The sequence below is a fragment of the Thalassophryne amazonica genome, chromosome 6 (genome assembly GCF_902500255.1).
Source record: "Thalassophryne amazonica chromosome 6, fThaAma1.1, whole genome shotgun sequence".
Classification (NCBI taxonomy): domain Eukaryota; kingdom Metazoa; phylum Chordata; class Actinopteri; order Batrachoidiformes; family Batrachoididae; genus Thalassophryne; species Thalassophryne amazonica.
Genome location: NC_047108.1, coordinates 110,003,977 through 110,030,079, shown reverse-complemented (window position 1 = coordinate 110,030,079; position 26,103 = coordinate 110,003,977). Strand labels below are relative to the sequence as shown.

At 40.7% G+C, this 26,103-nt stretch overlaps 1 protein-coding gene across 1 annotated transcript in view; it reads right to left on the bottom strand.

Annotated features, from left to right (window-relative positions):
* Window positions 1-21,191, bottom strand: part of clcn6 (chloride channel 6) — a 192,142-nt gene extending 170,951 nt beyond the window's left edge. Inside the window, exon 1 of the mRNA XM_034173132.1 lies at window positions 21,104-21,191. Within this exon, the coding sequence (XP_034029023.1) occupies window positions 21,104-21,172 (69 nt within the window). The 5' untranslated portion in view covers window positions 21,173-21,191. The remainder of the gene's footprint in view (window positions 1-21,103) is intronic.
* Between the last annotated feature and the right edge of the window lie 4,912 nt (window positions 21,192-26,103).

The following is a 26,103-nucleotide window of genomic DNA, read 5'->3' as shown; positions in this document are numbered from 1 at the left end:
CTGTTCCAAGTCAGACACCCAATTTTCCAGATATGAAATTTTCTGTTCTTGTTCAGAGTTTTGTTGTTTTAACTGTTTGATTTCTCCCAGGAGTTCTGTAAAGATGTGGTTTTGCTTTATCCTAGAAGCCATTTCCGTAGACCTCATGTTCATGGACTCCTTTAATTCCTTATATCTCCTTTCATTCACAACCAGTTCTGTTCCTTGCTCCCAGCGTTTAAGTCCGTCACCTGTAATGGTCCGGTCCCGTCCAGACCCCTAACCATAACAGGCAGCCAGTGAAAAAGCAACAAGAAGAAGTAGTTCGCTAAAAAATATATGAAAACTGTCACTGAGGGTGACTGGTATCTTGCCAAAAGACGAGTAAGAGAGACTACCACCAGGATCGTGGTGGTGGCGGGGGTGCTGCTTTTATTTATAAATCCAGGTTTACTTTAGTAACTGTTGGGGGTCAGAAATATAATTCATTTGAGCATCTGATTCTCCGTTATGCCCATGATGCTAAGTACTCTCAAGGTCATAAAACTGGAAACCAGCTATGTTATATTGTCACTGTCTACAGGCCTCCTGGCCCATATTCTGATTTTTTAGATGAATTTGGCACGTTCATCTCTAGTCTTTCAACTAGTGTTGACAACATTTTGATTATTGGTGACTTTAACATTCATATAAATAAGCTCTCTGATCCCCTCGGTAAATCATTTATGGAAATCATGGATGCACTAGCATTTCGGCAGTTCATTCATGGTTCAACGCATATCAGTGGTAATACTCTGGATTTGGTTTTTGCACGTGGCCTTGCTGTCACAAATATCGACATCCTGCCTCTTGCATCAGCGGTCTCTGACCACTCGCTTGTTAGGTTTACAATTACGCTGCCGCGTTTAGTGGAGCAACAACCTTGCCTATCATTGCGGTGACAAATTAAACCTTCAACTTTGACTGAACTCGAAGCGAGACTACCTGAAATCCTAACTTCAAGCTTGATGAAATTTCAGTCAGTAGACAGTCTTGCAGATAGCCTGAATTTAGTGCTAAAAACCACACTTGATAAGATTGCGCCTCCTCTATTAAAGCCACGCCTTCCCAAAGCACAGACACCCTGGTTCAATAGTTATTTGCGTGACCTTAGGAAGAAGGCTGGAGGGTTGGAACGGAAATGGCGTAGTTCCAAACTAGAGGTGTTTCACCTTGCATGGCGTGAAGTTATTTTAGATTATAAGCATGCTTTATTGGCTACGAAGCAGGCGTATTATTCTGAATTGATCAACAAAAACAAGCATAACTCAAAGTTCTTGTTTGATACGGTGGCATTTCTTATTCATGGACAGCCACCTGTTGGTCGTTCTCCTTTTTCAGCACAGGACTTTCTGGACTATTTCGAAAAGAAAATAGAAGATATTAGGTTGAGCACATCTCAGCATACTTTGGTTGAATCATTGTATCCAGCTACTGAGCTGGGGACTACTACTGAGGTGCTACCTAGATTCACGGAATTTAAAAGTATCTCACAAGGTGTGCTGACGAAACTCGTGATGTCTACTAGAAGCACAACTTGTTTATTTGATCCTATACCAACAAAATTGTTTAAGGATCTTTGGCCCATTCTTGGGCCGACTGTGCTGGAAATTGTTAACCTTTCTTTAAACTCTGGATCTGTTCCAAATTGTTTTAAATCTGCAGTGGTTAAACCACTACTCAAGAAATCTAATCTTGATCCTGGTGAATTGAAAGATTATAGGCCGATATCAAATCTATCATTCTGCTCTAAAATTCTGGAAAAGGTGGTTTCACGGCAGCTTGTGGACTATCTTACTGAGAATGACCTTTTTGAGCCACTGCAGTCTGCTTTTAGAAGACATCACTCCACAGAAACAGCACTTATTAAAGTAGTTAATGATCTTCTGGGAGCAATAGACTCGGATACTACTACAGCACTGGTGTTGTTGGATCTCAGTGCTGCGTTTGACACAGTTGATCATCATCTGGAACTGCTCTTGTGTGGCTGACGTCTTATCTGTCTGGTCGTTCCCATTGTGTTTTGTGCAATGACACTACCTCTGACTTTAAGGGCATGAAGTTCAGGGTTCCGCAGGGATCCGTTCTGGGTCCCTTGCTTTTTTCCCTGTATATGGCACCCCTTGGGAACATTTTGCGGCATTTCGGGGTTGCTTTTCATTGTTATGCTGATGATAGTCAGTTGTATATGCCGATAGCTGCTGGAAATCCTGTCCACATAAAATCTTTACAGGACTGTCTTGCAGCAGTGAGAAGTTGGATGTCTAGCAACTTTCTACTTTTGAACTCTGGTAAGACTGAAATGATGGTTCTTGGCCCAGCAAGACATCGCCACCAATTTGATCAGCTGGCGCTTAGCCTAGGTTCATGTGTTATACATCATACTGACAAAGTGAGGAACCTTGGGGTAATCTTTGATCCTACGTTGTCCATTAGGGACATTACGAGGACTGCTTTCTTTCATCTGAGAAATATAGCAAAGACTCGCCCCATCCTGTCTATGGCTGATGCTGAGACTCTGATTCACGCATTTGTCTCTTCTAGATTGGATTATTGTAATGCTTTATTCTCTGGCCTGCCGCAGTCTAGCATTTGAGGACTTCAGTTGGTGCAGAATGCTGCTGCCAGAATTTTGACACAAAGTAGAAGGTTTGACCACATTACTCCCATTCTGGCATCCCTTCATTGGCTACCGGTTTCTGCCAGATTGGATTTTAAAGTTTTATTGTTGGTTTATAAAATTGTTCATGGACTGGCGCCTTCCTACTTGGCGGACTTGGTTAAGCCCTACGTACCTGCGAGGCCTTTGCGTTCGCAGGGCGCAGGGCTTCTGTGTGTTCCGAGGATGAACAAAAGTCTGTGGGGTATAGAGCCTTCTCCTACCATGGTCCGGCTCTTTGGAATGATCTACCTGCTGTTATTCAGCAGTCTGACACTGTGAAGATTTTTAAATCAAGTCTGAAGACCACTTTTTTAGACTGTCTTATCATTAATTTTTTAATCTGTTTGTGTTTGCTTTGTAATTTCTTTTTATTCTACTGTGTTTTATCTTTTAACTGAGCTTTTCTTGCTTTTAATTTTGAATTTGATGACCTCTAATTTCCTGCTTTTAAACTCAGATAAAACTGAAGTTATTGTACTTGGCCCCACAAATCTTAGAAACATGGTGTCTAACCAGATCCTTAATCTGGATGGCATTACCCTGACCTCTAGTAATACTGTGAGAAATCTTGGAGTCATTTTTGATCAGGATATGTCATTCAAAGCGCATATTAAACAAATATGTAGGACTGCTTTTTTGCATTTACGCAATATCTCTAAAATCAGAAAGGTCTTGTCTCAGAGTGATGCTGAAAAACTAATTCATGCATTTATTTCCTCTAGGCTGGACTATTGTAATTCATTATTATCAGGTTGTCCTAAAAGTTCCCTAAAAAGCCTTCAGTTAATTCAAAATGCTGCAGCTAGAATACTGACGGGGACTAGAAGGAGAGAGCATATCTCACCCATATTGGCCTCTCTTCATTGGCTTCCTGTTAATTCTAGAATAGAATTTAAAATTCTTCTTCTTACTTATAAGGTTTTGAATAATCAGGTCCCATCTTATCTTAGGGACCTCGTAGTACCATATCACCCCAATAGAGCGCTTCGCTCTCAGACTGCAGGCTTACTTGTAGTTCCTAGGGTTTGTAAGAGTAGAATGGGAGGCAGAGCCTTCAGCTTTCAGGCTCCTCTCCTGTGGAACCAGCTCCCAATTCAGATCAGGGAGACAGACACCCTCTCTACTTTTAAGATTAGGATTAAAACTTTCCTTTTTGCTAAAGCTTATAGTTAGGGCTGGATCAGGTGACCCTGAACCATCCCTTAGTTATGCTGCTATAGACGTAGACTGCTGGGGGGTTCCCATGATGCACTGTTTCTTTCTCTTTTTGCTCTGTATGCACCACTCTGCATTTAATCATTAGTGATCGATCTCTGCTCCCCTCCACAGCATGTCTTTTTCCTGGTTCTCTCCCTCAGCCCCAACCAGTCCCAGCAGAAGACTGCCCCTCCCTGAGCCTGGTTCTGCTGGAGGTTTCTTCCTGTTAAAAGGGAGTTTTTCCTTCCCACTGTAGCCAAGTGCTTGCTCATAGGGGGTCGTTTTGACCGTTGGGGTTTTACATAATTATTGTATGGCCTTGCCTTACAATATAAAGCGCCTTGGGGCAACTGTTTGTTGTGATTTGGCGCTATATAAAAAAAAAATTGATTGAAAATTGACTGATTGAATTTAGATTAATCTGTGTTGTTGTGAATTATGTGAAGCGCCTTGAGGCGACTTTGTCGTGATTTGGCGCTATATATATTAAAAAAAAAAAAAAAAAAAAAAAAGAAAGGATCGACCACCATGAAGAGAGACTGATGGACAAGGCCATTCATGATATTCATGCCAAATCTGGATGCAAAAAAAGCACACATTGCAACCCGAAAGTTGTTTTGGTGACTTTAGTGATTGACCTTCCTGTGACCTTGACCTTTGACCTTGATCCTTTTGTGTGCTGAAAGGTATCTCCACAGGACTACTATATGTGAACTTACAAGAATCTGCAATGATGATTAATACTCTCTTTCCACACCCCTAAAACATCAAAACCTTTGCAAGTTTTTTCATGATGATGTCATCAAAATCATAACTTAAAACGTTTGATATATTCTGGATCCTTTCATCAAGCCCTTTAATTTGGTGTATTACAAGACATGTTTTACTCAAATATGAAATTTGACCTACTTGTAGGCCATCTTGACCCCAAGGTAAACGCTGATGGTCAAGGTCGACTGCTTATCACAGGTAATGGCTTATGGGCAAGGTCATTCAATATACTCATGCCAAATATGAAGGCAAAAAAGCACACATTGCAACCCGAAAGTTGTTTTGGTGACTTTAGTGATTGACCTTCCTGTGACCTTGACCTTTGACCTTGATCCTTTTGTGTGCTGAAAGGTATCTCCACAGGACTACTATATGTGAACTTACAAGAATCTGCAATGATGATTAATACTCTCTTTCCACACCCCTAAAACATCAAAACCTTTGCAAGTTTTTTCATGATGATGTCATCAAAATCATAACTTAAAACGTTTGATATATTCTGGATCCTTTCATCAAGCCCTTTAATTTGGTGTATTACAAGACATGTTTTACTCAAATATGAAATTTGACCTACTTGTAGGCCATCTTGACCCCAAGGTAAACGCTGATGGTCAAGGTCGACTGCTTATCACAGGTAATGGCTTATGGGCAAGGTCATTCAATATACTCATGCCAAATATGAAGGCAAAAAAGCACAAATTGCGACCAGGGAAGTTGTTTAGTTGAATTTAGTGTTTGACCTTCCTGTGACTTGGATCCTTTTGTGTGCTGAAAGGTATCATCCTAGAACTGCTACATGTGACGCTGGAAGAGTCTGCGATGTAAACTGTGTGCTGCAGAGAGAGTTAAAAGTGAAAAATGCAAGTTCTCCTTTGGTTATAACTGAGCAGAATTATAAATGAAAAACAAACTTTCTACCTGAATTCTATGAACAAATTTACTAGTTACTGGCAGAAACAAACAGCACATTTTGGTGTAGTGACGTCCTAGCAACATGGAACAGACAAAAATGTGTTTTCAAAGTCAAATAGCTGGTGAGCAGCGTGAATATCACCGACCGGATTACGGACACAGTTAAGATGCTGTTTCAGGCCTCGCTGTTCGCTCTGCAAGAGGAACAACTTCTTAAATATGACAAACTGATCTAACAGGAAAAACTGGAAGAGGAAGTGAAACGGACGGGAAAACACACATTACTTTAAAAATGTATTCCGATACAGTTACTAGTTACCAGTTGAAAAATGTAGTCAGTAACGTAATCCAAGTACCATAATATTAAAGTAATGTAATTTAATTACTTTCAATTACTTTTGTTTTACTCCAATATCAAATTGCTAATACGGACAAAAGAAACTAAATATAAATAGTCTTGACCACATAAAAAAAAAAAGCATTAAAAGCATTAAAAAGTAAGTAACAATAAAGGTGCAGTTACAGTATGAAGTGAAATGAAATAATGTGCAAATAGCAAGATTCAAGTATTAACAGTTAACAGTAAAGTAACAGTAAGGTGCAGTAACAGTGTGAAGTGACCCCAGGGGGTCTGCTCAGTCCTTAGCAGCATTCAGCAGTCTGATGGCAGTGGGGTAGAAAGAGTTTTTGAAGCGGGTGGTTTTGCATTTCACACTCCTGAACCTCCGTCCTGAAGGCAGCAGTGTGAACAGTCCGTATTGGGGATGTGTAGGGTCTTTTATGATGGCGGCAGCTCTATTGTGGACTCTCTGATGGTAGATGCTCTGCAGAGATGATAGTGGCGTCCTCGTGATCTTTGATGCGGTCTTCACTACTTTCTGCAGGCGTTTGCGGTCATTCACCGTTGAGCTGCCATACCACGCAGTAATCGAGGTGGTGAGAATGGACTCAATGATGCAGCTGTAGAAGTTGCTGAGAATCTTGGGTGACATGCCAAATTTCCTCAGCCTCCTCAGGAAGTACAGCCGCTGCTGAGCCTTCTTTACCACCTGTGTGGTGTTAAGTGTCCAAGTGAGGTCACTACTGATGTGGACCCCCAGATATTTAAAGCTGCTCACTCTCTCCACCTCGCGGCCTTGGATAGGTAATGCCGTAATAATATGTAAGGCCGTTACATGCGTTACATGTATTCCGTTACTCCCCAAGCCTGACTGTTAGCAGGATTACGTCAAAACTACTGCAAGGTTTTGACAAAATTTTCACCACAGACAGATATTAGGCCATGGAAAACTCCACTGAAGTTTGGAGGTGATGCGGATTCGAATTAGCAGACGTCACTCATCTCTGATTGCTCGTTTCATGTTTTTCCTGCTGTTTTTCCACCATCCTCACCTCCAAGCATGTCACACCCAAGACGCAAGGGAGGTTGTACACCACCTGTGTGCGCTCTGCGCTGTTGTATGCAAGCGAGACCTGGGCGCCAAATGCTGAGGACCTGCAACGGCTGCAACGCAACAACCTAGCGATGGTGAGGTGGATGTGCGGTGTGAATGCGTCAGATGATGTCCCCATCAACCCACTCCTCATCAGGCTGGGGTTAGCAAACGTGACCACCATACTGCGCTCCCGACGCCTCCACTGGTACGGCCATGTTATGCATCCTGATTCAGCCATCAAAACCATCATGAGTATAACTATGCTTGGTCGAAGAGGACAAGGAAGACCCAAGAAGACCTGGTCTGACTGTGTCAAGGCTGACATGAAAGTCTGCAACCTGGCCAGCACTGACTTGCTGGGCCGAGCTGCTTGGAGGGCCTCTGTACAAGGAGCTAGTCAGCTGCTGCCTACCCCGACCCCAGGGACTTGCTATCCTCCAATAACCAGAAGTCGGGGGGGGGGGGGGGCATCTGCAACAGTAAATAATCCCAGGAGTCTGTGAGCAGGACTTTTATGGATTTTATTTAACACTTTTGTGAGAGAAGAACGAGGAGCAGCAATCAGCATTTTTTTTTTTTTTTTTGAGCGTGTAGTTTTACTGCATTGTGTACACTGTATAAAAACAATCCTGCCTGATTTATACTTCAGGAACAATGGAACACAGCAGGAATCATACACTGGCGTTGGGTAACGTTGTCTTGTGAGAGTGTGGCTTCCAGTCATGTCGAGTACTGTCCTGCTGCTCTGACTTGCGCTGAAACCACTTAATTTCTGCGTCGAGCAGAGGACAAAAAAAAAAATTAAACATGTTTCATTTTTGGCATCCGATTTGCTTCGTCCGTTGTGCCCCTCGCGCTGTTGTGGCGTCAAGATACATCGTCTCGGCACTTCCAATTAACCTGTTCACCTGTGGAATGTTCCAAACAGGTGTTCTTTGAGCATTCATCAACTTTCCCAGTCTTTTGTTGCCACTGTCCCAGCTTTACTGAAATGTGTTGCAGGCATCCATTTCAAAATGAGCAAATATTTGCACAAAAACAATAAAGTTTATCAGTTTGAACATTAAATATCTTGTCTTTGTGGTGTATTCAATTGAATATAGGTTGAAGAAGATTTACAAATCATTGTATTCTGTTTTTATTGACATTTTATACAACATCCCAACTTCATTGGAATTAGGGTTGTATCTCTTGATGTGTTTTAAAAAGTGAAGTGCTGGGAATACTTTCTGGATGGACTGTACAAAGACTCAATCTTGGAGACGGCTCTTCAAATAAATACTTACATAAGCTCAGGATAGAGTGATAAAGCAAGATTACCTGGGCTGTCAATCGTATTAATATGAAACTTTGAAAATTAGGGATGTTACAGATCACTTATAACCCATGTTTAAGATAAAATACAGATTTTAAAACATTGATCAGATTATCTTTTGGGTTCTGGAATGTCTGGAAGATGAGGACCATTTTAAGCCTTGTTCTGACCTCAATAAAACACAAAACGTTTTTTACGTATGTGGAATTAGGAGACTGCGAAAAAGATTGAAATCATCTGAAAATACAGATACTGATTTTTCAAGAGTCAGTCATCACCATGAGAACATGTGATTGAAAAAGGTCTTCTGGCCACACCTGTGGAGTTTCAGCCAACTCAGCTGCGTAGGCTCCATTCAGTGGAATCAGACAAAATCAGTCAAAACTAATCCTGGTTTCAAAGTCAACATTTCTCAAACTGCTTTATTCTTAAACATTACAAAAAATAAGTCAATGGACTTCCAGTGGAGCGAGCGCCCAACATGGCCACGTAGTGTACTTGCTGCAGAGCCTCTCAGCTTCCCCCCCTTAAAAATTACAACGGAGAGAGCATATCTCACCCATATTGGCCTCTCTTCATTGGCTTCCTATTAATTCTAGAATAGAATTTAAAATTCTTCTTCTTACTTATAAGGTTTTGAATAATCAGGTCCCATCTTATCTTAGGGACCTCATAGTACCATATCACCCCAATAGAGCGCTTTGCTCTCAGACTGCAGGCTTACTTGTAGTTCCTAGGGTTTGTAAGAGTAGAATGGGAGGCAGAGCCTTCAGCTTTCAGGCTCCTCTCCTGTGGAACCAGCTCCCAATTCGGATCAGGGAGACAGACACCCTCTCTACTTTTAAGATTAGGCTTAAAACTTTCCTTTTTGCTAAAGCTTATAGTTAGGGCTGGATCAGGTGACCCTGAACCATCCCTTAGTTATGCTGCTATAGACTTAGACTGCTGGGGGGTTCCCATGATGCACTGAGTGTATTTAATCATTAGTGATTGATCTCTGCTCCCCTCCACAGCATGTCTTTTTCCTGGTTCTCCCTCAGCCGCACCCAGTCCCAGCAGAAGACTGCCCCTCCCTGAGCCTGGTTCTGCTGGAGGTTTCTTCCTGTTAAAAGGGAGTTTTTCCTTCCCACTGTCGCCAAGTGCTTGCTCACAGGGGGTTGTTTTGACCGTTGGGGTTTTTACGTAATTATTGTATGGCCTTGCCTTACAATATAAAGCGCCTTGGGGCAACTGTTTGTTGTGATTTGGCGCTATATAAATAAAATTGATTGATTGATATATTCTAAACACCAAAAGTATTTGCCGGCAGAAGCACAACTTTTGTTTATTATACAGCAAGTGCAGAAAACTCTTACACAGTACAGTTTAAGGAGCCTCACACAACAGACGGAGGGAAGCACGGAGAACAACATGGCGGCTTCTCCAAAACCATCCCAGACAGACACCACAACCGAGATAACGACCATTAAAATGCTGCTAAAGAATATTGCTTCCGATATGAGCGGATTAAAATCCAGCATGGATGCAGTTCAGCCAGCAGTGGATAAGGTGGAAGCTCGAGTGACAGAAGTCGAGACTTGAGTATCAGATCTGGAAGATCCACAGTCAGAGCCTGGATGCCACAGTGGCCACAGCAACCAAAACCATTGCCCAGCTGCAGGAGAAAGTAATGTACCTCGAGGACACCGGCCGCCGCAATGACATCCGTATAGTTGGAATAGAGGAGGGCACCAAAGAGCGAGACATGCAGAAGTTTGTGCAGAAGCTGGATAATGAAATGGGCTGGGATTTCGATATTGAGCGTGCCCACAGAGCAGGTCAGCGAGTCAATCGAGCCCGGCATGTCCTGGTACGTTTACTGAAATTCGGAGCCAGAAAGGCGGTGCTGTGCGCAACTTGGGAGAAGGAGCATGTGGGATTGCGAGGAAACAGGATTTCTTTCTTTCAGGATCTTTCCCAGGATGTTATACAGAAGTGCAAAAAATTTGACTGAGTGAAGAGACAGCTGCAGGAGAAATGACTCTGTTACTCTATGCGGTACCCAGCCGTGCTGAGAGTTGTGGCGGACAACATCCAAACCACCTTCACCCCTCCCGAGGAGGTGATGGACTTTATTTCCAAGACAGCCGGACAAAAATGCCGTGGGGACGGAAAAGATGGTGCCGTTTACGGCTCCATTTAGACAAACTTATTCCATTTTCATTATAAAACACAAAATTATGCTCAGGTTCATATGGTTCAATGCTGGAGCAAAGCAACAAAGTTATTGTTTTATTTCTGCATGCGTTCTGGTTTTCTCACCAATAAAAATGACATTCCATACGCAGCAGCTATTTTATGTTCCTAATCGTTTGCCTCGTCTGGACTGGAAATATTTATGAGGAAATTAATCTGGTAAATTTGAACAGTCTAGGCCAAGTGCTTGCTCACAGGGGGTCGTTTTGACCGTTGGGGTTTTACATAATTATTGTATGGCCTTGTCTTACAATATAAAGCGCCTTGGGGCAACTGTTTGTTGTGATTTGGCGCTATATAAAAAAATTGATTGAATTGATTGATAGGCTGCTAAAGGGACAGGATGGACATTTATCCTGTTAATACAAGTGTCAAACACGTCACCGTGATCACCTGTTTAGAGAATTTATGGTCTATATGTTGACATGATTGTGTTGATTCTTTTTATTCTGACAGAGGAGGATTTTAATAAAAAGAAGACCTGAAAGTTCAGCTACAATTTGCCAGAAGGTACATCTGAGATGCAAGCCTAGATTTAATGCTTTGGTGAAAGAAAATCCTCCTCACTACCACTTCATCCTGAAGCTATATAACTGGGGATACAAAATGCAAAACATGCACTGTGCACAATTTCTCCAATCACAGCCACAGAAGCCTGTAACTTCTTCTGGGTTGTTTGGCTTTCCTCACTCTTCTCCTTCTTGCAGTCAGTCACACAGTTTTTGAGAACTGTCTACTCCACAAAGATTTACCATGGAGTGCCAAACTGTTTGTATTTCTTCATAACTGATGTAAATAAAGTTTAAGACATATTCAGTGACTTGGAAATGTTCATGTATCCATCCCCTGACTTGTCTGAAGAAAACTGACAATTAAACTGATTATTTACAGGTATTATACCAAAGGGGCTGATTACTTATGCAACCCATCATCTTGGCTTTTATATTTTTATTAATTTATATCAAGTTGTAGAACTTTACTTTCAGTTTGAGTCTAAGAAAGAAAATTTTAGAAATTTTTATACTGAGAAGCCTGATTTACTTTTTGTATTTGAAATGCCTTAAACAAATTAAAATTTGTTAAATACCAAAGGGCTGAATACTTTTGCAAGCCAGTGTAAGTGTTAGTTTTTTCTTTCTTTCTTTCGGCCTTTTTCTTCTCTTCTTTCCTTGTATATGTGTACATTGCAGTCACAAGGAGACATTAAGACGGAGCTGCTTTCACATGGTTCCACCTGTATGTTTTTCAGAGTTAAATATGAAGACTGAGCGTAAAATAGTACAGATGTTATATTCGGATGGTAGATTCATTTAAGTTCCTTTCTTGGAATGTTAAGGGGGCCAATCTTGCTATCAAAAGGAAGAAACTTCTCCTGTATCTTAAACAAAAGAAGGTAGATGTCTGTTTCTTACAGGAAACTCATCTAGATAATGAGGAATCAATAAACCTGCAGAAAGATTGGGTCAGTAAGTATTTTATCGTGCCTACTCATCTAGCCAAAGGGGTGTCTGTATCCTATTACGTAAAAATGTAAATATCACTCTTCACAAACAACTCTGGGACAAAAAAGGTAGGTGGGCGGCAGTAAGTCAACATTCAACATTATCAATCAACATTTATTTATAAAGCGCTTTACAGCACCGACTGGTGTCCAAAGTGCTTAACATTAAAAACACAAATTTACAAAAATAAAACACATATAAAATAAAATTTTAAAACAACACATAAAAAAAAGAACATAAAAATAACAGAACATGTCACCTCCCCACTAAGTGTTAAAAGCCAGTTTAAATAAATAAGTCTTTAACTTAGATTTAAAAAGTGCTAGGTCAGGAATAGTACGTAACTCAAGAGGTAGCTCATTCCACAGTCTGGGGCCAGCTACCGCGAAAGCATTATCACCCCAGCGTTAATATCTTGACCTTGGAACATCTAAGTAAAGCTGGCCAGACGCACTTAATGTCCTACTGTAGGTGCGCAAAGTTAAAATTTCAGACAAGTAGGGAGGTGCAAGGCCATAAATAGCTTTAAAAACAAACATTAAAATTTTAAAATCAATTCTAAAACGAACTGGAAGCCAGTGGAGTGAGTACAGGAGACGTGCAAGAGACGACTGATTAATGCCCGAATAAAGTGCATTACAATAATCAAGTCTGGAGCTGATGAAAGCATGAATGGCCGTCTCAAGATCACGTCTACTGAGAAAGTGCTTTATTTTAGCCAAAAGGCGAAGTTGGAAAAAAAGTAGCTTTGACAACAGAATTTATCTGTTGATCGAACCTCAAACAGCTGTCAAATATCACTCCCAAATTCTTGACAGCTGGTTTTACATAGTTAGCCAAAGCACCAAAATTTGGTGTTACCACATTTGGTATGCCAGTGCGCTCAAACACCATGATCTCAGTTTTACCATCATTCAGGTAAAGGAAGTTTTGGGACAGCCACTGCTTTACATCACGAATACAATTAAATAATGATGACAAAGCATCACTCCCATTAGTCCTCACACGCAGATAGATTTGCAGATCATCTGCATAACAATGAAAGGACAGGTTGTGCTGGGTTATAATTGACCCCAATGGCAGAATGTACAAAGAAAATAGAATCGGCCCAAGGACAGATCCCTGCGGCACTCCACAGCACAGAGGAGCAGTTGATGAGGAAAGGTCCCCAATCATGACAGAAAAGCTCCTTTCAGCCAAATATGATCTAAACCACTTAAGTGCAGTACCATGAATGCCAATAAAATGTTCCAACCGGGAAACAAGTACTGTGTGATCCACAGTATCAAAGGCTGCTGTGAGGTCCAACAGAACCAGCACAGCAGGATTCCCTGCATCCACCAACAGAGTAATATCATTATGAACTTTTAAAAGTGCTGACTCAGTGCTGTGTCGCGATCTAAACCCAGACTGGAATTTTTCAAGGATGAGATTGTCTTCTAAAAATGATTGTAACTGTAAAAAGACAACCTTTTCTAAAACCTTAGATAGAAATGGCAGATGAGACACAGGTCTAAAATTGGATAAAACTGATGAGTCCAGGTGAGGTTTTTTAAGAAGAGGTCGAACCACAGCATGTTTAAAAGCAGCTGGAACAGACCCTGATCTAAGACAAGCATTGATAAAAGTTAGGAGACCCGCCCCAACAGTATTAAAAACCTCCTTCAGCACCTTAGCTGGAACAACATCAAAAGGACAACTTGTAGATTTTATGTGTTTTACAACATCAGCGAGAGATGCAAAAGAAATGGGCTCAAACTATTAGAGTACAGCAGAATGTGCACGAGGAGCAAACAACTCAACATTACAGCTCTGATCAGCGTTCTGTCTGACTGATGAAACCTTATCAATAAGTGCAGATCTGTTTGGTAGTAGATGCTCTCTCATTAATTTATCTGCACCAAACACAGACTCTCCTGATTCCTTTGCTAATATTTGCAATGTGGCAAAACAATTGTGGGATACTTACATAATTACTGAGAGGGATTTTAATCAGATAAGAGACCAAGATAAATCAGAAGTCACTAACAACTAGCCATAGATGTTTTGGAAGATAAGCTGGATTTAGTCAATGTCTGGAGAATTCTAAACCCCCATGAAAGGCAATATACCTTGTGTTCAAAGCCACACTCTTCATATTCCAGAATAGATTATTTCCTATCAAAACAATTAGTTAGTGCAGTTGTCACTGCTTCAATTGGAAGTATTGTGCTTTCGGACCTTGTACCAGCTGAAGTGGTGTTGGGTTTTAAAACAGAATCTGAAACCCCTCAAGGCTGTTGCAGACTCAACACCTCTTTGCTCAAAAATGAAGAATCGCACCATTTCATCAAAAAGGAAATTCTTGAGCACTGGGAATTTAATAAAAGATCAGCTTCCAATCCCAGACTAGAATGGGATGCATTTAAAGCCTGCTTGAGGGGTCGCTTAATACAACACAGTTCTTATTTGAAAAAAGCTGCTATCCGATTATTTGAATTGGAGAAAGAAATTAAGGTTCTTGAAAAAAAATATGCATCCCAACCAGATCCAGTAGATTTTACCCAGTTGAATAAATTGAAATTTGAACTAAATTACATACTGCAGAAAAAGGCTGAATTTTCATTATTCCAGTGTAGACAGAAGTATTGCGAGATGTTTAATGGCACCTTAATAACTTCTGTGGAGAATGAAAATGGGACATTAGTGACAGGCAGGGAAGAAATTACTGTAATGAATTATTTAAGTATTCTATCAAAAATTATATACTTCACAGGATGGGATAGAACAAGAGGAAATTGATAGGTTCTTGTCCCAAGTGGATCTGCCAACCCTGTCTGAGGAAGAGCAAAAAGAGACTGGGGGAGATATTACACTGGAAGAGGTTCAACCAGCTATAAAGAAGATGAGCTCTGGGAAAGCTCCTGGAAACGATGAGCTGCCAACAGATTTCTATAAAGAGTCTGCAGACCTACTAGCACCGAGGCTAGTGGCGTTTTTTCAAGATGCAATTAAGATGGGTAATATGCCAGAGAGTATGAAATCTGCAGTAATAACTTTGATACATAAGAAAGGCAAAAATCCACAGCAGTGTGGAAATTATCATCCAGTGTATCTTATAAATGCAGATGCTAAAATACTGGCCAAGATATTAGCCAGGAGGCTGGAGGTGCATCTACCCAACCCAATTCATCCGGATCAGGTAGGATTTATTAGAGGTAGGTCTTCAGCAGATAATGTACGTAGACTACTACATTTAATCTGCCAGGCAAGAAATCCCACTGAACCCATAGTTACTTTATCTTTAGATGCTGAGAAAGCTTTTGACAGAGTGGAGTGGACTTACTTGTTCAGAACACTAAACAGGTTTGGATTAGGTCCCTCCATTATAAATTTGATTAGACTTCTATATTGCAACCCCAAGGCCTCGGTGTTGACAAACGGGAACTTGTCCTCTTGTTACCCCTCATACCGGGGTACAAAGTAGGGCTGTCCCCTGAGCCCTCTGCTTTTTGCACTTGCATTGGAGCCCATAGAGCCGGCCATCAGGAATAATTCAGCTATTAAGGGTATTTTAGCTGGAAAGATGGAACACAAACTATTTCTGTATGTGGATTTTGTTAGTGACCTCAAATCCAGATACAGCTGTTCCTCACATTCTGCCTTTAATTGATACTTTTTCTCTTATCTCAGGCTATAAAATAAATTGGGGAAAATCAGTGGCAATGCCACTGTCTACATTATGTCCACCAAGTATTAGACAGAATATAGGCAGTTCAATTGGCTCCCTACAGGGTACTTGGGGATAAAACGTACACCAGGTATAAAAGACATTATTATCACTTTACCGGGGCGTTGCTGGGCCGGTATCGTAGATTTACGTCGACAATATCTGGCTATACCCGCCCGCTGTGTGTAAACAAATGACGTCATAGCGCGCACGCAGCAGGAAAAGATGAAAAGGTGAGAAGTGTGTTTTGGTCCCAATATGGATATTCCGGATGATTTTCTCATGGATAGTACGACAATGAACAGCAGCTAAAGCAACCAACTTGATGAGGACGCACAGGCCAGTCGCCCAAAATGACAGATATTCGCCCTCGTCTAACTTGGGCGAATATCTGTCATTTTGGGCGACTGGGCATGATCATCGGGCCTCTTGAAAATGCATACCGCCCTCCAAAAGCATGTTATTGTATTATTATGACAGAAAATTTACTTCCCCTCCTGCTGAAAATTGAAAACACTTTACAAAATTGGGCTAAATTAGGATTATCTCTGTTGTGTAGAATAAATGTCTTGAAAATGACGATTATTTCATAAATTAGCTATATTTTGCACCTACTACCCATAAGTCTCCCATCCCCTTTACTTAAAAAGTCTGAATGCTGCGACTGAAGATGGAGGCCTTCAGCTACCAAGAGTGGATTGCTATCACTATGCCTTTTCTCTCAATCAATTGGCTAAAATAGATATCACAGAGACCCAAGTTCTGGGCTGGGTTCAGATTAAAAAGGAACTTATGGAGCCTATTCCACTGTAGGCTTTTATGCCTCAAACTGGAGGTGAAATTCCGTCCAGTAATCCACTGCTGTCATTCACCAAAGAAACCTGGCAAAGATCACATGATAATATTGGCCTTAAACAGTCATCTCTTTGGCATAATAAACAGTTGAAAGTGGGGAAAAACAAAATTTTGGAAAACAAAAAACTGGAAGTCATGGGTTGCGTCAGGAATTATTTATGTTGGAGATGTTTTTGAGGGTGAGAACATAATGTTCTTTCAACAATTGGCAACTAAATACAAAGTCCCTAAACAGGACTTTTGGAAATATCTGCAGTTAAGAAGCTGTAGATTCCAACAAAAACAAAAAAACTCTCCCCGTCTACTCAATCCGAGTTACAAAAACTAATGCAGGATAATCAGTGACTGCGGAAGCAGAGCAGAGGAGTTAGAAAACATCAACCCGGGACTTGTGGTGTATATACCCCCCCTTCCTCTTCTTTTTCCTCCCCTCTTTTATCTTTTTCTTTCTTTCTTCTTGTTATAGATGTAGTGGGCTTGTTCTTGTCCCAATTCATGTATGTGTTGGTCGTGTTGTTTCACTGTTTCAATGTTCATAAAGCAACAAAAAGTGGACCTTCATGGGGTGGGGGGGGGGGCTTTCCCAGCCCCTCACCCCTATGGTTCTGCCTCTGCAGAACAAGACAAGAAAGCGGGTGTGCTGGCTGTTTTTAATCGCTTTTATCTGCTCAGTGGGTCCACATTTACAAACAGTGAAGCTGCAATTTCCTGCAGTGTGTTTTTTATCATGAATGCATCGTGTTTCAATACTTGAACAACATTTTACTTCTTCAGGAAGACAGAGATGGCAAAAGACACCATGTCTCACAGCTGACATCAAAGATTTTAAAAAATGTGCAAAATCCATATCTGAACACCAACTAGACCAGAATTAAAGTTCTGCTGACTGATATGGATTGATCAGTTGAAAACCCAGTAATCCTACAAACAAAAGGTGCTGATGTGTCAGAAGGTGAAGTGGAATGCAGTCGGACAAGACGGCACTCCTTCAGCTGCACCAACACCTGCTGTTTCATCCACAGTTCATCAGAGTCTGGCTCAGCCCACTGGTCCCACTTCTTCTAAAACAGTCATCAGCTCAACAGGGCAACTGGCCAACCACCAACATGGCTGTACACGTACCACCAAGACATCAGGTGATCTGTATGGCACCATGTGTCTGGAACAGCATACAGTTGTGCTCAAAAATTTTGCAAAAAAAGTGCAAAAACACTGTGCACAATTTCTCCAATCACAGCCACAGAAGCCTGTAACTTCTTCTGGGTTGTCTGGGTGTCTTGGTGGCTTTCCTCACTCTTCTTCAGTTTTACAAGAGAGTCATACTGTTTGTATATCTACATAACTGATGTACATAAAGTCCAAAACATATTCAATGGCAGCTTCACCATCAGAGAGCCACAACTTCACAACGACCACCAAAGACTCCAAGCTGTCACTGAAGTTAAAGGGGGCAACACACAGTATGAAGAACAGGGGGATGGAAACTTCTGATCAGGGTCATTTGGGTTGTTTCTGTTATCATTATGATTTAAAAACAACACCGAAGGAATATGCAATTGTGTTTGATGCGGTTTCCAAAGAAATTTGTGAACTGTTCAAGTCGAACTGCTTTAATGGAACTATGTCTGTATCATGTGTAACTGACACTGCTGTTAGGAAAGCTTGTTTTGCATCTAATGCTCATAAAAATAACAAAAGAATTCGTGCCCTATTTCAACAGGATATAATATCTGTGCCCAATGTAATTATTTACCGGCAAAACTTTGTAAATGATAGTATCTGTAACAAGAGCTGGTCCATCCTCCAAAAACTTATGGTAAATAACAAAATGAAAGATGTAGCGTTTAAACTTTTGCATAGAATTTACCCCACTAATCAATATATGGTAAAATTTCTCAAAACTATTGATCCCAGCTGTTCTTTTTGCAAAAAAACTTCTGAAACTATTAGTCACCTCTTCTGGAACTGTCCAGTCATGAAAATCTTTTGGAAAGATTGTCAGCAATTTATCAGTAAATATCCTGCTTTTTTATTAAAACTTGAACATGTAATTTTTGGTATTCACACAAATCTCCTCAGAAACAAAAATATTGTTTTAAATTTAATTGTTTTTTTCAAAATTTTACATACACAAATGTAAATTTTCAAACACAACTTTATTTTCCCTGTTGTTATAAAAGAAAATGAAATGTATTTGTCCTCCATAGTAAAGAGTTCAAATCAAAAAGCAATGTTTACATATAATAGCTGCTTGTCACTTAATATATTCAACATTTCTTGATCTCATATTGAATAGACATTTTCTTTTGTATTTTTTTTTTCCATTGTGTTACAAAAAAATGTATGTAATATATATACAATTGCTTTTGCCTGGCATTCTGATGTTCATGTATAGTTTACTTTAAATATTACAAAAAAAGGAACTTTTTTTTTTTCTTCTTCCTCTTCTTTTTTCCTTTCTATATCTCTTTGGCCTTGTGTTTTGTTCATTTGTTTGTTGTTGTATTTGTTGAAATAAAGTTTTGGAAGAAAAAAAAATGGAAAAAAAAAAGATTTAAAAACAATAACAATAAATGGCTTCAGCCAACCACGAACCATGAGTAGAAAAAAAGTTTTGTGTTATCATTCATATTCTCTGAAAAACGGCCAAAAAATAAAAAAATAAATCAATAATTCTGCCAGGGTATGTAAACTTTTGAGCACAACTCTATATCTACCAATTGGAGTGGGACTTCAACAAACTAATCCACCACATTCCTTTAATCTTTTGGGAAAAAGGCTGAACGCTGACTGGACATCAGACAGAAACCACTTCCTGTCAGGTCAAGTTCTTATGATTCATCGTCTCAGAACCGCCCCCATGACACACCTTTGCTGTGATTGGCTGAGGGCTTCACGGACACTGATCATTGGTTTGTTGTTGCTGGGAGAACTTCTGCTCTGTTATCTCCAAACTGATTAACAAATATGAGAGTTCTTTTGGCCCCTCCCACTGTTTTTTCATAGCAGATCCAATATTCATCTACATGTTGATTTGGCACCAGTTTTACTCCGGAGGCTCTTCCTGACATGGAGAATGCAGAGGTGAGTTTCAACCAGGAAGGACAAACTGCTTTTCCACTGGCTAACAAATACACATTTAAAACAAACAAACAAAAAACCTAATCGCTGGTTTTTCCTCTTGTATGTTGACTGCTAGCTGACCTCGTCAGTACGATGATAACAGTGTTAGTATTTTTAGTCGCTATTGACGGCATTATGGCTTCGGGTAGTAAATCCAAATTAACTGAAGAAATAAGTGAGTCGTAATTTTTCATGACCACACCAAAGAAAAGCGTTATGAGAATCACCACTCAGCCCTCAAAAATATGATGTCATAAACACCCAAGCCAAGGCTGTTAGCTAAGCTTGTCCCACCCAGGTCACCTACACTCCACCTCTTTACCCATATATGGGCTGCAGACCCCCCCCCCCCCCACACACACACGGACAGTACTAAAGTCCAGAAGCATGTCGAGAGTCATAGAGAAAGTCATAATTGTTGCTTCTGGTTCACAACAACATGCAACGTACTCGCCAGTGAGTGCAGCTCTGGTCCAGCGTGCCCCAGACCAGCGTGTGGGGTTCTGTTCCGGTGCACGCTGGATGAGCATGTGGGGTGGTCTGGCATGTTGGACCAGGGTGTGGCGTTCTGGTCCAGCGAATACTGGATCAGCATGTGCAGTTCTGGTCCGGCGCACACTGGACCATCCTGTGGGGTTCTGGCCTGGCGCACACTGGGTCAGCATGTGGGGTTCTGGCCTGGCGCACACTGGGTCAGCATGTGCGGTTCTGGTCCGGCGCACACTAGACCATCCTGTGGGGTTCTGGTCTGGTGCACACTGGGTCAGCGTGTGCGGTTCTGGTCTGGTGCACACTGGGTCAGCGTGTGCGGTTCTGGTCTGGTGCACACTGGACCAGCCTGTGGGGTTCTGGTCCGGCGCACACTGGACCATCCTGTGGGGTTCTGGCCTGGCGCACACTGGGTCAGCATGTGCGGTTCTGGTCTGGCGCACACTGGACCAGCCTGTGGGGTTCTGGTCCGGCGCACACTGGACCAGCCTGTGGGGTTCTGGTCTGGTGCACACTGGGTCAGCGTGTGCGGTTCTGGTCTGGTGCACACTGGGTCAGCGTGTGCGGTTCTGGTCTGGTGCATGGCTCCAATCAGGTGCACAGGACCTCTTTCAAACTGAATCACATGAACCTGGAAACCTGCTTTTTAGTTTTATGGTCCACTTGGACTCAGATCCAAAGTTCTGGACCTGGGAATGGTGGCCTGCGTTTACTTGTTTCAAAACTGATTTAGTAAATAGGATGACTCTTGTGACGTCACAGCGTAGATGGTCTGTTTAAAAAGACTAGAAACATGAAAGGCGGGGCGTGGCCTGAGAAAATTAAACGTGGTTGTGTGTTTCGTGTCCTCTCTGTGTCCGGTAATAAGACGCATCTTACCAGCTCCTCCGGGGTCCGGGTGTCTCCTTCTGTGCAGCAGCACAAACATCTTCCTCCACAACACGCCATCTTCACTGTGGCGCTATGTGCTCGGAATCCGGTTGTTAAGTGTGACGTAACGCATCATGTGATTTTCAACTTCCGGGTCCAAACAAAAAAGGTACGCTGTCATTAATACAACTGCACTGAGACGCTCTGATCATTTGTGGTTAAGTTCCTTAAGAACACAGGGCTTTTTGATAGGATGGATTGATTGATTGATTTATTGTCACTCCTTCGTCGATGCTCCACATCTGTAGTTTCACGATTGTACAGTTGGTGGCGGTAATGCAACATTCTGGATGCCAACCGCCAATAAATTGCACGAAGAAGAAGACGAAGACGCTCTGATCAGTCGTCACTTAAACCGCTGCACACGGACAGCAGCATTAACCCCTAAGGACCATTCTAGGTCAAGGAGCTTCCCCTAAAGAGAGGGCAATGGCAGTCATAAACTTTCTGAGGAGCAGAGGGTATTATAATATAAGTGTAGGGCAGATAATTAATTGTGTTTTCTAGGTGAACATTCTGACAAGTGGGGGGCAGCAAAGCACTAGCCGTGCCTAGTATGCCGGAAATAAAAAGAAGAAGAAGAACAGCATTAACATCGCAACATAAAACTCTTTGTATATTGTGCCTAAAACTCTCCTGGATATATTAACTGGGTTTTTAGATGTTATTGCGTTTGTTTTGTGTAAAAATGCCAGAAGCTCAGGTCGTTTCTCCGTTATTTTCAATGGGAGTTGCTGTGAGCTGCGATCGCTTCGTGTTCAACCACAATGAAATTAGTTTTACGTTGGATATTCGACAGACATTCGCTCCGCTTTTCCCTCTTCTTTACTGCGGGAAAACGTCCTCTTCGCTCCAATTAAACCTCTTCTTTGCTTCTTAAAATTAATTCAAAATGTGAACAGATTTAAAATGTAAAAACAAGAGGTGTATCTCATGCAGCCAGTGGAGTACAATGATTCCACACTGATTTTGAGTCAATTGATCACATGACCTGGAAACTATACATGTTCATGTATAGTTTAAAGTAAACTATACATGAACATCAGAATGCCAGGGGAAGGCAAAGGCAAAAGCAATTATATATATATATATATTACATACATTTTTTGGTAACACAATAAAAAAATACAAAAGAAAATGTCTATACAATATGAGATCAAGAGATGTTGAATATATTAAGTGACCAGCAGCTATGTATTATGTAAGGATTGCTTTTTGATTTGAGCTTTTTGCTATGGAGGACAAATACATTTCAATTTCTTTTATAACAGGGAAAAATAAAGTTGTTTGAAAATTTACATTTGTGTATGTAAAATTTTGAAAAAAAAAATCAACATTTAAATTTAAAACAATCTTTTTGTTTCTGGGGACATTCGTGTGAATACCAAAAATTACATGTTCAAATTTTAATAAAAAAAAAGCAGGATCCAACTTACTGATAAATTGCTGGCAATCTTTCCAAAAGATTTTCGTGACTGGACAGCTCCAGAAAAGGTGACTAATAGTTTCAGGAGTTTTTTTTTTTTTTTTTTTTTTTTTTTTTTGCAAAAAGAACAGCTGGGATCAATAGTTTTGAGAAATTTTTACCATATATTGATTTGTGGGGTAAATTCTATGCAAAAGTTTAAACGCTACATCTTTCATTTTGTTATTTATCATAAGTTTTTGGAGGATGGCCCAGCTCTGGTTCCAGATATTATCATTTACAAAGTTTCGCCAGTAAAAAATTAGATATTTCCTTGATGCGAACTCCCCAATGTGACAACCATAGAGTGTCAAAATGACTAGAGCGGACATGACGCAGCCAGTGACGAGACACTACAGCTGCCATCTTGCGACGGGGATTATAGACGTCACACAATGAAAACAAATCACCATGTTTGTGCTTTAAAAAAAAAATTACCCAGAATAATTATTACATTGATGATATTTTCAAGTTTCTTTTCTTAGAGTTCCAAAGATAATATCATTTTTAGAAAATTCTTGTAAGTTTGGAACTTTAGGGAAAAGCTACTAGTGCACATCATCCTATGGGGTTTACTATGTTCTTTATGACACAAAAGCAGCAGAAATGTTTACCGGGTCGGGGGGGTCCTTCTATGAATCATTGCTGCTATTTATTATGTGGATCCTTTTGTATATTCAACATCCAGCTGGCTCAGGGTCACATGCTGATGGAGGTTCTATACGCTCCAAAAAGACTGACAACAGTGCACTGTTCAACTTTACACATACAGGTGCTGGTCATATAATCAGAATATCATAAAAAAGTTTTTTATTTCAGTAATTCCATTCAAAAGGTGAAACTTGTATATTATATTCACTCATTACACACAGACTGATATATTCCTTTTAATTTTGATGATTATAACTGACAACTAATGAAAATCCCAAATTCAGAAAATTAGAATATTACTCAAGACCAATCCAAAAAAAAAAAAAAAGGATTTTTAGAAATGTTGGCCAACTGAGAAGTACAAACATGAAAAGTATGAGCATGTACAGCACTCAATACGTTGTTGGGGCTCCTTTTGTCTGAATTACTGCAGCAATGCAGCGTGGCATGGAGTTGATCAGTCTGTGGCACTGCTCAGGTGGTATGAGAGCCCAGCTTACTCTGATAGTGGCCTTCAGCTCTTCTGCATTGTTGGGTCTGGCATGTCGCTTCTTCCTCTTCACAACACCCCATAGATTTTTCAGGAGAGTTTGCTGGCCGATTAAGAACAGGGATACCATGATCCTTAAACCAGGTACTGGTAGCTTTGGGACTGTGTGCAGGTGCCAAGTCCTGTTGGAAAATGAAATCTGCATCTCCATAAAGTTGGTCAGCAGCAGGAAGCATGAAGTGCTCTACAACTTCCTGGTAGACGGCTGCGTTGACCTTGGACCAACACCAGCAGATGACATGTCACCACAAACCATCACTGACTGTGGAAACTTTACACTGGACCTCAAGCAACGTGGATTCTGTGCCTCTGCTCTCTTCCTCAAGACTCTGGGACCTTGATATCCAAAGTAAATGCAAAATGTACTTTCATCAGAGAACATAAGTTTGGACCACTCATCTTTAACCCAGGCAAGACATCAAGTCAGCAGTCTTCCCCATGACTGTGTAGCCTACAGGACTAGACTGAGAGACCAGTTAAAGGCTTTTGCAGGTGTTTTGAGTTAATTGGCTGATTAGAGTGTGACACCACATGTCTTCAATATTCAACCTTTTCACAATATTCTCATTTTCTGAGATACTGAATTTGGGGTTTTCATTAGTTGTCAGTTATAATCATCAAAAGAAAAAGAAATAAACACTTGAAATATATCAGTCTGTGTGTAGTGAATGAATATATTGTACAAGTTTCGCTTTTTGAATGGAATTACTGAAATAATTCAACTTTTTCATGATATTGTAATTATATGACCAGCACCTGTATATGGTAACCACAGGCACAAACCTCTTTTCCAATAATTCCACATCAGCCGCGACCGACTGCATGCTGTTAGTTTGTTGTTCGTTAATGTTAATCAGCTTTATCCAACTCAGAACCAGTTTTGATGGATGTGTGGGATCATTGTCCTGTTGGAACACCCAATTTTGTCCAAGTTTCAAAAGCTGTTAACTTGAGGTGACGCTGAAGAATTTAGAGGTAATTCTCCATCCTTTTTTCATTATTCAGCCACTTTGTGCACCAGGACCACTGACAGCAAAACAGCCCAGAGTCTGATGGTACCACCAACATGTTTGTTCTTAGGTTTGAAAGTCTCACCTTTAATCCTCCAAACATACCTCTTCTCATTGCAGCCAAATAGTCTTTGTCTTTTATGACCATAAACCCTTGTCCATGTGAGCAGCTGCAAATTTCAATTTAGCTTGAAGGTGTTAGTTTTGGATCAGGGGCTCCTTTCTTGGTCGGCACCCTCTTAGTTCATGGCGAAGTTAAAACTTGCTTCACCGTGGACAGTGATTCTGGTTTTCCAGCAGTTTACAGTTCATGGTCATTCTGATCCTCAGTGGTTCCTGGGTTGTTCCTGAATGTCCTAAGCAAGTTCCTCTCACCTGAGGGTGATTGTCTGGGTCAGTATTATACTAGTATTATAGTATTATACTGTCAGTATGTTGGGGTCTTTGGGGAAAAGGTGAAAGGTCATGTGTTTGCTGTGCCCTGTCTCCATCCTGGTGTCCAGGTCAGGTTACTCTCTGTTGAACAAAAAACAAACACATGAATATGCCCATGAATTTAAAACGGACAGATCAAATGTAAAATAGGGAACCGTTCTAAATTTTGACAAATTGAATAGACTAAAAGTAAACGAACAAAAACATCCTTCAGTCATACATAAAAACGCTGATACAGTTTTTAGAGCTTTTCTGTTGTGAGAGTTTTTGAGAGCATTTTCATAAGTAACAAATCCAAATATAACATATTTCAAACAGAAATTGAAGCTGATGTTATGAGCTATAAACTGGCACAAAGCAAACCAAAATAATTCAAGAGTTACAAAAACAACAACAACAAAAAAAAAACCCCAAAACAAACAAAAACGCAAAAGTTAGTAACAATGAAGTGACTCGTCTCAAATCTTTGACTGAACAAAATCTGCGTATAATTTTAAATGATTTTTTTTTTTTTTTAATTAATCAAAATGAGACAGGAACCACATTTTTCTCTTTAAATTCTCCAAACAAACAGCTGTAGGAACAGAAGAAAGTTACTTCTGAAATAAAGTTCTTAACTTTAGTTGTTCTGGGTGGATCTGGATCTGGATCTGAATTTGGATCTGGTCGTTTTCAGTCCTAAATGGGAGCAGTGATGCGCCTCATCGATCATGAAATCAGGAAACGCGGCCGTTGCTCATCCACGTCGGTAGGGGGCGCTGTTAGGAAAAAACTCGGGTCTTGAATCCGTCGCCTCCGGTACTCATTAAAAAAAAAAAAAAAAAAAAAAAAAAAAAAA